This window comes from Gracilinanus agilis, chromosome 1 (assembly GCF_016433145.1).
Source record: "Gracilinanus agilis isolate LMUSP501 chromosome 1, AgileGrace, whole genome shotgun sequence".
Taxonomy (NCBI): Eukaryota; Metazoa; Chordata; class Mammalia; order Didelphimorphia; family Didelphidae; genus Gracilinanus; species Gracilinanus agilis.
Window position 1 is genome coordinate 478,011,828 of NC_058130.1, and position 14,774 is coordinate 478,026,601.

Genomic DNA, 14,774 nt, shown 5'->3' on the forward strand with positions numbered 1-14,774 from the left:
TTCCTATTTAAGTTCCATGTTGTATCTTTGCGAGGGAAGTCCACCATTTTATAGACCCCTGCTCCTCATACTGATATATGCAAAGCACTGTGTGCTAGGCACTTGAAAAAGTACAAAATTAAATACAGAGTGTCCTTGCCCTCTGGAGTTTGCAGCCTACTGTAGCTTACCTACATGAAACCCAACATCATTTCAGTTAGGGAAAGTTGAACTCCCATTCCAAGTAATAGATGGAATATTGTGGTTTTCATGAATCATACATTGTTTGACACACATAAAGCGCTGAGGATGGTCAAAAAAAAAAGTCCTTTAATAAATGATTGTTTAAACAACTGTTTAATCTTTGCTATATCTTTGTTGAAACTTTAGAATGCTTTTTTGGAAGTTATTTCTTCTGACACATATTCCTCAGGCCCGTCCAGGGGTGCAACATTCAACAGCAATTGCAAATAACAAGTGACTTTATCAAGCCAACCAAAATAAAACTTAAAGTGTACAAAAACCACGTATAACAAAAAGCCTGTTAGAATAAAGAAAAGCATATAAATGTGGTATATCTTTGGAGACTGGATAATTGGAGTCAAAACCAAGAGGAAAGATGTAATGAGTGTTCCAAATGCAAATGATAAATGTACCTGAGGATGAAAAGAAAAATAAGGTTAGATATGACTAAGCTGTGCAAGAAATGGAAAAGATAAACAAATTTTTTTCTTCATGAGCATTTCTTATGGTCAGAGGAGTGATGATAACACCACCTGTGTGATCTGGAGCATTTTTACTTAACTTTGGGGTTTTAATTTCCTCATTTATAAAATAAGGGGGACTAGATTGTCTTTGTATTTGTAAAAATATTTATTTAGTGTACAAGGCACTGGGCATACAAAGACAAACACAAAATAGTACTTGCCCTAAAGGAGCTTATAGTCTAGTCAGGGGACCACATATATATACATTATTAAAAAACAAGATAAGGTGAGAAAATAGAAAACTGTAACAACTGGGAAGATTAGGAAAGACTTTGCTTGGTGAGTGTCACCTAAGCTAAGCTTTAAAGGAAACTAAAGGTGGAGGTAAAGAGGAAGTTCATTAGAGGTCAGGCTATAGGGCAGCCTATTTACAGCAGGAAAAAGAATTTGAGAAATAGCTAATAGAATAATTTGAGAGATAGAGACTACATGCAAAGAAGTAATATTGAATAAATCTAGATAAGTTGGTTGGAACCATAATGTGGGCAGGCTGTAAATATCAGACTTAAAAGTTTGATTGGAAAGGGGAAATACTGGAAATATAGGGGCTCATTAAGACCTATTACAATAGTCCATTAAGGGAGAACTTGAATTTGGATAGCCTCCATCTGCATGGAGAAAGGGGGATGGATATTAGAGATGTTTTGTAGGTAGAGTTGATAGGAATTGGTAACTGATTAAATATAGGGGATGAGAAAGAGGAAAATATCAAGAATGACTTAGAAATTGAGAATTTGGTAAGATTAGGAAGATGTTTTACAAGTGTGGGAAGCAAAGATAAACAGGTCTGTTGTTTTTTTTTCCAACAACCATTATCTATTTGTGCCCAACCCAGGAATGCTCAGAGTATAATCTTTTCTTTTTTTCTGCTGAAGACATGGATTTTCTACTAATTTTCTTGCCTTTTATGTTAAATATGAACTATGTAGTATATACACCAATAAGCCAGAGGATCGGAGCAATGTGATCATTAAACAAGTTTATAGTGGTTTTGGAAGGATTCTACATAGTCATGTCATCATCATTCATTGCATTTTTCAGTTATGTCTGGCTCTTCATGACCCCAGATGGCATTTTCTTGGCAAGGCTACTGGATGGTTTGCCTTTTTCTTTTCCAGCTCATTTTACAGATAAGGATACTGAGGCAAACAGGGCTAAGGGATTTGCCCAGAATCTCACTTCAAATAAGTGTTTGAGGCCAGATTTGAACTTAGGTCCTCCTGATTCCAGGCCCACTGCTCTATCCACTATACCCCAGAGGTACCCAACACATGGTCATGTAGCTTCTGCTAAATATTAAACACACCCAAAAATTATATATAGAGAAAGAAGAATTAGAAAACTTATGCTGCTTCCTTTACCTTAAAAGGTCTAGGTAAATCAGGCTCCTGATATCTCATCTTAATCAGACCTATCACGATCAACCCAATTTGAACTGATTGTATATAGCCTATAAAGTTTATCAATCGGAGTAAATCTGAGGGAATAATCATAATTGATGCAAAAATAATTATCTGAATCACGCTTAAAGCTGGACTGGAGTGGATGTTAAGCATAGAGAATAATAAAGGCATCTGTCCCTCTAGGCTTGCACGATAACATAATCTTGATGATGAAAATATAGTAGATAAAAGGCCGCTGAGAACTGAAGTAGAAACACCCATAGAAATGATCCATTGGCAGGAGGGAATGACTCTATCAGTCCATGTCATTGCAACAGCATCTGTTAAAAACATATACACAAAAAAAATTCAAAATATGACTGATTAAAAATTTAAAACATTTTCCTTAGTAGGACAAATCCTACTAAAGATTAGTTGACATAACAAGTATATGAAATCATAAAATAGGTTTATAAAATATACTGTAATTTTCTGGAAGAAATCGATATTACACATTGTTTTAAATTTATAGGAATTTTAGATATAGTAATAACTCATAATTTTTCTTAATTTGCTCTAAAATTTGAAAAGTCTCTGTCATGGTAAAATTAGGACTCTGGTCCTTATAATTTAACAAAGTTTATTAGAATCACTTGGATAGGTAAAAGATGAGAAATAGGTACAAAGATAAGAGTAAAATAGCCTAATCTAGCTCCCTTGTGGGTGCTCCCAGCATGACCTCCAGCAACAGCTTTCTTGGCTTGTTACCAGAGACAGAGAGAGTGAGCAAGTCCTTGTTAGAATCTTTTAACCTCTCTTTTCACATCTAGTTCAAATTCAGAGTTATGTCTGGACCAAGTTCAGGGTCACATAATGTATATTAGGTAACTAAATGACTAGTCTAGGTGATGTAAGTGACAAAGCTCCAGAAATGCAGAGACACAGGCAGGACAACATCCCATGTGTGATCCTAGGAGAGGATTCCCTTCACACAGTCTCTGAATCATCTTTTTTATTTTTAGTTACAAAATGAATAGTAATCATGATTGCAAAATAAACAATGATAGATATTGCACTTTTTCTGTAATGGGGGAACTAATGAGATCATCAAGAAAAGTAGTATAGAGGGAGCAAAAAAGAGGGCCTGGGACACATCTCTAAGGGACAACTACAGTTAGCAGGTGTGATTTGGAAGAGAATCCAGCAAAGGAGAGAGAGAAGGAAGAGGAAGTACAAGTATTTATCAGGGTATCTCTTCCTAACACCTCCTCCAGGTAGGTTAGGCTATTTCTTTTCCTAAGACTCAAATCTACTCTAAATTGACAAGGTCTCCTCATGGCCTTAGGCCATATTAGATTAACTTCCTAGTTGCCATGCTCCTTCTCTACCTCCCCTTCCCTCAACTGGAGTCAGGCCCTTCATATTCAGTTCCAAAACACCTTGCTTTGCTGACCAGTTTCTTTATGTAAGTTAAGGGGGTTATGCATCCATGCTAAATACTATATAATTATTGGGTATCTTTTTGATTCTGTGGCTAATTAAGCCTTTTGATCACTATTGAATAGTTTATAATTATTTCATTTCTAGTTTTAGACCCAACCTATCTCTTTCTATACTCATTATTCTGCTTCCTATGCTAGATGAATAAACATAGAATCTGATGAATAGCCTTTCTTTGTCCCTCCCTTCCCTCTTCACAAATAAGAAGATAGTAAAGAAGAAATAATGTGATCAATATTAATAATCTGTAATGAAATTGGTAAAAATATTCTACTGTCTCTCTTCCTTTCCCTTCAACAAGAACTTGATCATTGGTTCTTATCTATTTTAATCTCTCTCTTACAATCACCCTTCAAACTTGTTTTGTGACTATTTCCTCCCCAACTCTACCCTCCTTCCCAAACTCTTCTTTTCCCAATTCCTATTCCTCCTATTTCCTTGTTATATTTACTATATTACCATATCAAACTTTTACTATATTACCATATCAAACTATGTCTGTATCTGTATGGTTATGTGTTCAATGCTCCTTTGTCTTGTTCAGATAATGGTGAGATTCATAAGTTGCCTGCTCCCCTTAAACCCTTCCAAGTTTGTATTCTTCTCTTTTCTTGTATCTCAATTAAAAGAAATAGCAAGTTCTAACCCCTTCCCCTTTTCATTCCTTGGATATTCTTCCTTTTCTCCATTTTATTTTCTCTCTTAAGACTGTATTAAAGTAGACTTTATGATCAGGAATTTATGCCCTGGATCTCCTCCTGTGATTTAAAACATAAATTTTCCCCATTTATCCTTTTCTATGGCTTTAATAGAGTTCTTTTTGCTACATTATTATAGATCTAGTTACTTTAGTGTTCTCAGGATCCCTCAATTTGGACTCTATCAGCACAGATAAAGAATGTCGGCTTTAAATTGGCAGATCTGTAAGAGTCCAAGACAGGCAAACCTTCTAGAAACTGTGTGCCATGCCCCTCCACCCCCACCTAGAGACCACATCATGCCATGTTCTCCCCTTAACCCAGATAGAGGAGGGAGAAAGAGCTCCCATTGGACTGCTGGGCAGAGGAGCAGGTGAAATGAGAAAATATCCTCAAGATTAGGGTTAGGGCTAGGGTTAGGGTTAGGAATGAATTCAGGGTTAGGGTTAGAAACAAAGTTAGGGTTAGAGTTAGTTTTAGAAACAAATTTAGGATTAAAGTTAGGGTTAGGGTTAGAAAAGAATTTAGAGTTAGGGATAGAAATGAATTTAGGGTTAGGGTAAGAGAAGGGAATGGCCAAAGCACTCCACTCTCTTACAGTTCTGCCACCTGTGACCTGCCCACCTTATCCCAGACAGGAGAGGGAGAAAGCACTCCCATTGGGCTGCTGGACAGAGGGGTGGGTCAGGTGAAAAAAAAATGTTCTCAGGCTGGTGGAGAGGTGGAAGGGAGTAGCTCCCTCTACCTTTCTAGTAAAGAACTCTGGCAGGCAATGGGCATGCCCACTGAGTGCCTTTTTCTGGCATATGTGCCATAGGATCGCCACCACAAGTCTAAGATATTACTGAACAATTTTCCTTTTTAAAATTTCTGCTGGTGCTCATTCATTTATTTTAGTTCTTAGTTTTTAACATATATATTCACTCAACATTTATAAAGCATGTAGACAGTGTTGTCCTAGATTCTGGGGAACATGCTAAGATAGGTAAGACTTGGTCCCAGCTTTCAAGGTGCTCATAATTTAGTGGGAGAGAAAAGAAACATAAACAAATGATCATATTACAAAATACAATTCAGTTATATAGAAAAATATAAGCAAGATGTGATAGAGTTCAAAATAAGGGGAGATTACATTCAGCTATAAGAGCCTCTGTGACCTAGAGCCATACCTGAAGTGACGATTTCCCTGGGCGTTAGAACAGTCAGGTAGGAAATATTAACCAGAAGGTAAAGTATAGCCACCAAGGGAAGTGCTGTAAAAAGACACTTGGGAATATTTTTAGCTGGGTTTTTTAACTCTCCTAAAATAGAGAAAGTCAGTCATCATAAAAAACATTTTCTCAAACATTCAATTTATGAGATATTTACTTATAATGTATAAGAAAAAGAAAGTAGTCTGGTTTTTGTTGCACTTGTGATTTCATATTCAGAGAAAATGGCTTAGAACAGTGAAAGTTAAGTGACTTGTCCATAGCCATCTCTCCATTATATGTCAGAGATAGGAATTGAACCCTAGGTCTTCCTCAGTCTGATTAAAAAATAAAATCTCTATCCATGATGCCTCACAATACAAGAAGTTAAATCTTTTTAAAAATGCAAATTATTATTGTGATAACAACCTGGTTTTATGAAATTCCAAATTAACCCTGGTCCCAGACAGCCTGTCTTCAAGAAATCCCTTTACAGACTCTTTGTCCCAGATTGAACCATAAACCCTCAAGAACCCCTGGATTACTTTAGATAGGATTAGCAGATATAATCAAGTACTCCTTTTGTCTTGTATCTAGGCCACTCCCAGGTGTTCCAGTCCCTGGCTGGAATCCTCCTTCTCTAGCCTCCAAGGAAGCCACTGTTTTCCTTCCTTTCCAATACTCCCTAAAGTGTATATAAGACCCCAAGTTTTTCAGTTTGAGGGAAATTACCATCCGTGGTACGTTTTCTTGGAGATATTGTTCCCAGAGTCTCAGAGCTTAGTTCAGTAGTGTGTTGTTTTGTGTGAGCAAGACTCTGTGTGGTGGCCATAAGAATACCATCTCCCTTGTCCTGAGTAAAGATGTATTTTTTGTAACTGCTTTGGTGGTTCTTTGTTTTCTGTGTTTTTCCACTTCCCCCATCCCAGATTCTTTAAAAGTTTCAAACTTGAATAGAAATAGAGACCTTTAACCCTACATAAGTTGGACTAGGTGAAACAGTGGATAGTGCACTGGGCCTGGAGTCAGAAAGACTCATCCTTCTGAGGTCAAATATGATCTTTTTTTTTTTTTTTTTAAATTTTTTTTTTTTAATTTTAAACCCTTAACTTCTGTGTATTGACTTATAGGTGGAAGAGTGGTAAGGGTAGGCAATAGGGGTCAAGTGACTTGCCCAGGGTCACACAGCTGGGAAGTGTCTGAGGCCAGATTTGAACCTAGGACCTCCCGTCTCTAGGCATGGCTCTCAATCCACTGAGCTACCCAGCTGCCCCTCAAATATGATCTTAGGCACTTACTAGCTGCGTGACCCTGGGCAAATCATTTAACCCTATATGCCTCAGTTTCTGCATCTATAAAATGATTTGGAGAAGGAAATGGAGAACCATTCCAGTATTTTTGCCAAGAAAACCCCAAATAGGTGCACAAAGAGTTGGACCTTACTGAAATGACTCAACAACAAAAATCCATACATAAAGAACTCTGTGAGAAATATATTAATAATTTAAAAATATAATATTTTATTGTATCTTTATTTTGCAAATATTTTTCAATTATATTTTAATCAAGTTTGAGTCAAACTCAGGATGATTGTGAGCTGTGTTTGACAATTCTGCTTCAAATCAAAGTCTTTCTTAAAAATATGCTATTATTCCAAGACAAAGCCTGAAACACTGGACTGGCCTGAGCTAGGCTTGATCCAGAGTATTTGTACATTATACTTATAATGTTTAAGTTTCTTTGTTAATATTAGTGGTGGTAGTAGTGATTCCATTTATATTGCTGCAAGTCATTGTATATATTGCTTACTTTAATTCTCATCACTCCATATATTTTTCTATTCTTCTTTGAAATCTTTATTTTCCTAACTTCTTATGAAGCAATAGTTTTTCATTATATTCACATAACATAATTTGTTCATCTATTTCCTAATTAATGGGTATCTACTTTATTTCTGGATCTTTGCTACAAAAACTGCAGCTATGAACAATTTAGTTAGACAGATAGATAGACAGAGATAGAGAGTATTTTTCTGTCTTGGTTCTCCTTGGTCCAGATTCCTGGAAGCAGTATTTCTGGATCAAAGGGTTAATGCCTTTGTGCATTTTATTCACTTTCTTAGCCTAATTCCAAATTGTTTTACAGAATGACTGGACTAATCCATAGCTCCATTAACAGTGCATTAATGTGTCCATATTTTCCCTAGCCCTTTCAACACTGACTATTCCTATCTTTTGTCATCTTTGCCAATTCACTAGATATGAGATGGAATGCCAAAGTTTTCACTTGCATTTCTCTTCTAATCAGTGGTTTGAGCAATATGTCCTATACTTTTAGTTATGAATGCATTTTACTTTTGTTATGTTTATTTAAAAAAATTTTTATTGATTTTTTATTTTGACATCACTAAATTTCTCCCAGTATCTTTCTTTCTCTTGTCTCTTAGAGTTCCATTTTGTATTACACAGATTATTATTATTATTATTAAAAACCTTTACCTTCTTTGTTAGAATCAATAATATATATTGGTTCTAAGCAGTGAGGGTTAGGCAATAGGGGTTAAATGAATTACACAGCTAGAAAGTGTCTGAGGTCAATTTTGAACCCAGGACCTTCCCATCTCCAAGCCTGGCTCTAGCCACCTAGCTGCCCCCAACACATTATTTTATTTTATTTTATCTTTCATCTATCTATCTATCTATCTATCTATCTATCTATCTATCTATCTATCTATCTATCTATCTATCTATCTATCTGTTTATTTAAATCCTTACCTTCCTTCTTGGAGTCAATACTGTGTATTGGCTCCAAGGCAGAAGAGTGGTAAGGGCTAGGCAATGGGGGTTAAGTGACTTGCCCAGGGTCACACAGCTGGGAAGTGTCTGAGGCCAGATTTGAACCTAGGACCTCCCATCTCTAGGTCTGGCTGTCAATCCACTGAGCTACCCAACTGTCCCCGACACATATTATTTTAAAGAAAATAAAATCAGGAAAACTAATTGATACATTGAAAAAGTCTGAAAATATACAAAATGTCCCAAACCTGGAGATCTCCCACCTCTGCAAAGAAATGGGTAAGGATATCTTCTTGCATCTCTTCTTTGTGTCTATGCTTGTTCTTTCTAATTTTGTTACATATCTTTTTTATTATTTTGTGGTTGTTTCATATAGTTAAAAAGAACAAAAACCCTTACCTTCCATCTTAGAATTAATACTGTGCATTGGTTCTAAGGCAGAAGAGTGGTAAGGACTAGGCAATGGTGGTTAAGTGACTTGCCCAGGGTCACACAGCAGGAAGTGTCTGAGGCCAGATTTAAACCCAGGACACCCATCTCCAAGCCTGACTCTCAGTCTACTGGACCACCTAGCGGCCTCCTGTTTCATATAGTTTATAAAAGTTCAATTATATCTATCTAAGCATATATGATATATACAAACTCAAACAGCAACTATATCTTAATTATCTTAATTTTTTGTGAATATTTTTCAGTTATGTGATCAAAACTATCTATTTGTTTTTTTCTGATTGCCCCCATTTCTTGTATCCTTAAGAATGCTTTCCCTAGCTATTGCTGTTAAAAGTACTCAAATTATTCTATAAATATTTTATGATTTTACTTTTAAAAATTTATTGATTGTTTGATTTAGAGTATTTTTCCATGGTTACATGATTTGTGTTCTTTTCCTCCCCTCTTCCCTCCTCCCTCCTGAAGCTGACAAGCACGTCCACTAGGTTATACATGTATTATTGCTCAAAACCTATTTCTATATTATTCATATTTGTAATAGAGTGATCTTTTAAAACCAAAATCCCCAGTCATATCCCCATAAAACCACATAAGTCATATGTTTTCCTTCTGCATTTCTACTCCCACAATTCTTTCCCTGGATGTGGATAGCATTCTTTCTCATAAGTCCCTAGGGATTGTCCTGGATCACTGCAGCCTCTAAGCTTAGCTCTCTCCATTATGACACACTGCCTCTCACTACCCTATTATTTATTAGTGAAGATACATACTGAGCAGATGTATATGTGGCTAATTATTATTATTAGCTAACATTTATATAGCATCAACTATGTGCTAGGCATTAAGCTGTATGCTTTGAAAATATTATCTCATTTGATTCTCACAATAATCCTAGGATTTAGGCCTTATAATTACCCCTACTTTGTACTTGAGAAAATTGAGGCAAATAGAGGTTAAATGATTTGCTCAAGGTCACACAGCTAGGAAATGTCTATGGTCATATTTATACTCAGATTTTCCTGCCTAGTCCCAGCAGTCTACCTACCAATACTTCAAGTATTAGTATATATTAGCAAAACCTTTAAAATTTCCCAAATGTTGACCAAAAACCAACCACGCAACAAAAATATACATTCTGAAAAGCAGAATCCTCACCAGGGGGCTTTTGTTTTTTGTTTATATTTTGATAACTGTATTTCAATATAATCAGTTTCCTTTGTAATTTTGACATTTATTTTTTACATTTAAATCATGATTCTGAGAGGAGTCCATAGCTCTCACCAGTTTGCCAATGTGATCCAATACACAAAAAATATTAAGAATCTCCTTCCTAAAGCATGATAAAGCGATACAAATCTGTAAGCAAGTCAACATTTCTTTTTCAGTATGAAACTCTTAATTTACTAGCTTGGCTATATATTCAACTGATAAATATTTCCTTTAAGATTTTGAAAAAAATTTTACCTGCAATGGAAATCAGTATTTGCCATCCTGAATATGCATATAATCCCTGGAAAAGGGCTTCTGGAATTTGAGAGACATTAGGAAGGTCAGAACCAAAAGCATCACCTAACCTGATTGAGTTGTCCTTTCTTATCACCAACAAAACAACTCCACTTAGGGCAATAAGGCAGAGAACTGTCACCTTCATCATCATGCTGATTGTCTGAAACCAAGTTACTTTGTTCACACCTTGAACACTGAGGATTCCCAGAGACCACAAAATGGCCAAAGCCAAGCATTTTTTAGGCAATGCTGGTGCAGAGCACCCAGCATAGAAAGGTTGAATAACATACTCAGTCAGCAACAAGGTTCGACCAGCAATTCCTGCTGGAATCATAAAAAGCTCGATCCAAAGGCAGAAGAAAACAAAAGGAGCCCCCAGAGATCTTTTGAGGATATAGAATTGAGCTCCGCTTCGAGGGAAAGTTGTGCCCACCTCAGCATAAGTGAGGGCAGCTGTCATGGCCACCATTGCACAAGCAATCCAGATGCTTAGGGTAACCTCCACATTGAGGGAGGAATATTTCAGCACTCCTTTGGGTGCTATGAAGATACCTGCACCTATTATAGAACTGAGTAAGAAAGTCACTCCATGAAAATATCCAATTACTCTTTGGATCTGTGTTTTGTTTCCTATGTCCATTTCTTCAGTCCAGAGAAGTACTTTTAAAGTCTCTTCTGTAATCACTTTTTTTGTCTGCTTCTTGCTATGTGCTTTTTGAGTTCTGGCTCAGAAAACTCCCTGTAGTCAAACCCTTAGTTCCTTTTGATTTAACCATCCTGTACTACAGGGACTTCACTTTTTTTAGACTACTTTATGACTGGAAAATGATTAACATGAAACAATTTAACTGTGAAATTTGTAATGTCTAAATTCCATACTTTAGATGTCTTATCTGTTACATATTAAAAATTACAGGGGGCAGCTGGGTAGCTCAGTGGATTGAGAGCCAGGCTTAGGGACTGGAGATCCTAGGTTCAAATCTGGCCTCAAACATTTCCTAGCTGTGTCACCTGGGCAAGTCAACTTAACTCCCATTGCCTACCCCTTACTGCTCTTTTGCCTTAGAACCAATTACACAGTATTGATTCTAAGATGGAAGATAAAGGTTTAAAAAAAATTTTTTTTAAGTTACATTGATTTTTGAGGAAATCTTAGAAGATTTTACATTGGTGGTTCAACTTTTTTTAATGTTTAACACTAAATAAGAGTTGACACAACTTAATACATGGTGATTTAGCATTTTTAGATATTCTACAGCTTGTTGTTGCATTGGGATAGTTTCTTGTAACAAATAACATGGGGCAGCTAGCTGGCAAAGTATGTAGGCCATAGACTTGGAATCTGGAAGACCTGAATTAGTATCTGTAAACAGATAATCAATAACTAATAATGTAATCAATGCTTAAAGTGTGATTTTTTTTAGAAATATAATTGTGATTTTATAGTAAGAATTTAGTCCTAAGCAAAAGTACAACCAAATTAAGAATGTAGTCAAGGCTTTTCTACTAGCAGCAATGCAATGATCCAAGACAATTCTGAGGGACTTATGAGAAAGAAAGCTATCCACATCCAGAGAGAGAACTGTGGGAGTAGAGACGCAGAAGAAAAATATATGATCACATGGTTCAATGGGGATATGATTGGGGATGTTGACTTTAAATGATCACTCTATTGCAAACATTAATAATATGGAAATAGGTTTTGAACAATGATACATGTAAACCCCAGTGGAATTGCTCATTGTCTACAGGAGGGGGAGAAGGAGAGGAGAGAAAGAACATGAATCATGTAACCATAAAAAATATTCTAAATTAATTAGCTAAATTAATTAATTTTAAAAATGTAGTCCAGGGTAACACCAGAGTTATAATTTCAAGTGTTTTTATAATAACTCTAATAAATTCTGTATTGTTATAGTAACTCTAAGTGTTTGTGTTACCACGTTAATCACAGATGAGTTACTATGTTAATCCTGGGTGTGTGAATCTATTTTATAATGTACTTTATAGCAAACTAATTCATATAAGAGGCTACAGGGACCAGAAGATCACCCAAAGGCTATGGAAGACAAGAGCCCTTAAAGGGCTGGAGCCTTGGAGCCTAAGGGGCCCTTCAAGGGCTGAACTATGTCAGAATGAGCTGTCCATGACCTATAGGTCACTATTACTCACATCAAGAGTGATCTCTGTTAGTCTTCACTCCTACTCTAAGTTCTTTTTGCCTTAAAAAACCGTTGAATGTCAATCAATGGTCAGGGTCTCTTTGAATTGGGAGGAAGCCTGCAGATTTCTGGCCAAGTGATTTCTCTATCACAAGAAATCCAGATCTTTACCCAGAAGGGTCTCCCAGCATCTTATTTTTCCATATCATTCCTTAGACATTTACAGGATATGCAATCACTTCTCCATTTAGCTTCTGTCAGCCTCTATTTTTTCATTTGCTAAATGGGCAACATAGCTCCTACCTCACTGGGATAGTGTTTAGATTAAATGAGATGATATGTGTAAAACATACTGAGAACCTTAAGGCATTATATAAAAAGTTAGCTGTTAATTTTTATGGCTAATCATTTTTGCAAAATTTCTTAATATGTGATATATTTTAACTAAGGAATTTAATTCCTGGTTAGGGTTCTACATGGATGAAGTTGATTTAAGGTTAAATCATTGGCTCAGTTGATTAATATGGATGCTAAGGCCAGCATCATGGGTGAGATTCGCTTCCTGGCCATTTGACTTGAAACTAATTAGAAAACTGTTCTGTGGCCATAGAAAATACTTCTTAATCCAGATAGCCAAGTCAGATATGCAATGTTTTATGTCAGAGGCATCCTAAGGTACAAAGGACCTGAGTGAATTGTTCAGTTGTGAACTGAGTCCAGTTCCTTCAGAGCAAGCTAAATTTAAGTTTTAGAAGGGACAGAGTTGGGTGAGGGCAGAGCACAAGCCAAATGAGAATTTGAATTATTTAGAATTTCTTCCACATTGAATCTAGATGTCTATCAGAAATGAGGATCTGATACTTCACTGAGTCAGTCAATTACCCTTTATTAAGCATTTAGTATGTGCCAGATGCATTAAGTAAACACTGGGGATATAAAGAATAGTAAAAAAACAAAAAAGCTTTAGTGAAATTGGAACATCTGTTTTGTAACCATTTCTTTGAAGCCAAATCCATTTGTGAAAAATTGTATTAAATACCTTCTAGTAACAATCATCTTGTGTGCTTAGGACACATGCATGCTAATGAAGAAAGAATCATTCTAATCATATTCCATTTTCCTTTCTGAATAATAGAAGCTTTCATTGGATTACCTTTAAATTAGGATCCTAAGTGTTAATTTTGAATACTCACTCCAAAATAAAATTAGACAAGTGAGAAATAGTGTCACTAATGTCATAGGAAGCCTGGGATACAATACCAACATATACTCTTTAGACTGTTTAAAGGGGAATTAAAAGTATGGCTCTGAGCTATGAAAATTTTTTTAGAAATCAAATATAATTTTTATTATGCTTCATGTTAGGAAGAAAAAAAACCACTTTCTCATCCCCTGCAGTGATTCTTTGCAGAGAATTGGTACATAGATTTCATTACAGTGTATTTGATCTCACTAAGAAAAGGATTCTGAATGTAGTAATCAATAACCTAACTGTTTTTTGCAAGGCTTTCTTTGGTAAGCCAGTGCTACACATGAGGCATTTGCAAGGCCATGCCTGATGTGTGGCACTGGCTTACCAAAGAAAGAATAACGGAAAGTATTTTTGTTCTCAAGCAACCAGATGATAGAATGCAAGTAATTTATTTAGAAAAAATTAAAGATTTCAGATTTCTTTTATCTAACTTACTACCCTTACGTGCATTAATAACTATTCTTAAGGAATGGAAAATCTAAAGTCTGCTAACACACTCATTTCTTCTTACTCTATCCGGGTCCAGCCGGATACAACCGCGAGGCCTGTGAATCAGCCACCTGAAAAAACCATAGGGAGAGAAAGGAGAGACCAAGCACGCAAGAAAGACAAAATCAATCTAATAGTGTCAAGGCTCGTTTATTGTGTGCAAGGAGTGAGTTTATATGCTTCTAGGACTGGGGTGGGGAAAATTTCTGGTGGTTTCAGGCTGTTGGTCTTACCACGCCTATCCCGGATGAAGTTGGATAAGTTCCTATTCCTAACATAAGTTTCGTTTCTCGGGAAACCCTTCACTAAGTTTCGTTTCTATGGTTTTAGGTTTCGTTCCTTGGTCTCTGACATTACTCTAACTTTGTCATCAGTAAAATGTTCCCAGGCTAAAATGTAGACAGATTAAGTTCAAAAAGTTATTGGATCTATGGTTGTATAACAGCACCCTAAGTCTTAAAATTTGAAATATATTTGAGTAGGCCTTAATTTCTTAATTGCTGGTTTTAAGAAAGTTTACATTATTAAAAGGTCATCTTTGCCTTCATTATATGTAAAAGAAACTAAAAACCAAAATTATTAAGAAATTAAAGGGGGCAGC

The 14,774-nt window shown here is 36.0% G+C and overlaps 1 protein-coding gene across 1 annotated transcript; it reads right to left on the reverse strand.

Annotated features, from left to right (window-relative positions):
- Positions 1-297: 297 nt before the first annotated feature.
- SLC7A13 (solute carrier family 7 member 13) lies at positions 298-10,910 on the reverse strand. Its single transcript, XM_044657923.1, has 4 exons — positions 10,229-10,910; positions 5,496-5,627; positions 2,108-2,469; positions 298-635 (listed from the first exon to the last, which is right to left on the reverse strand). Exons 1-4 carry the CDS (start codon positions 10,908-10,910, stop codon positions 366-368), a joined length of 1,446 nt encoding a protein of 481 aa, XP_044513858.1. The 3' UTR covers positions 298-365.
- Between the last annotated feature and the right edge of the window lie 3,864 nt (positions 10,911-14,774).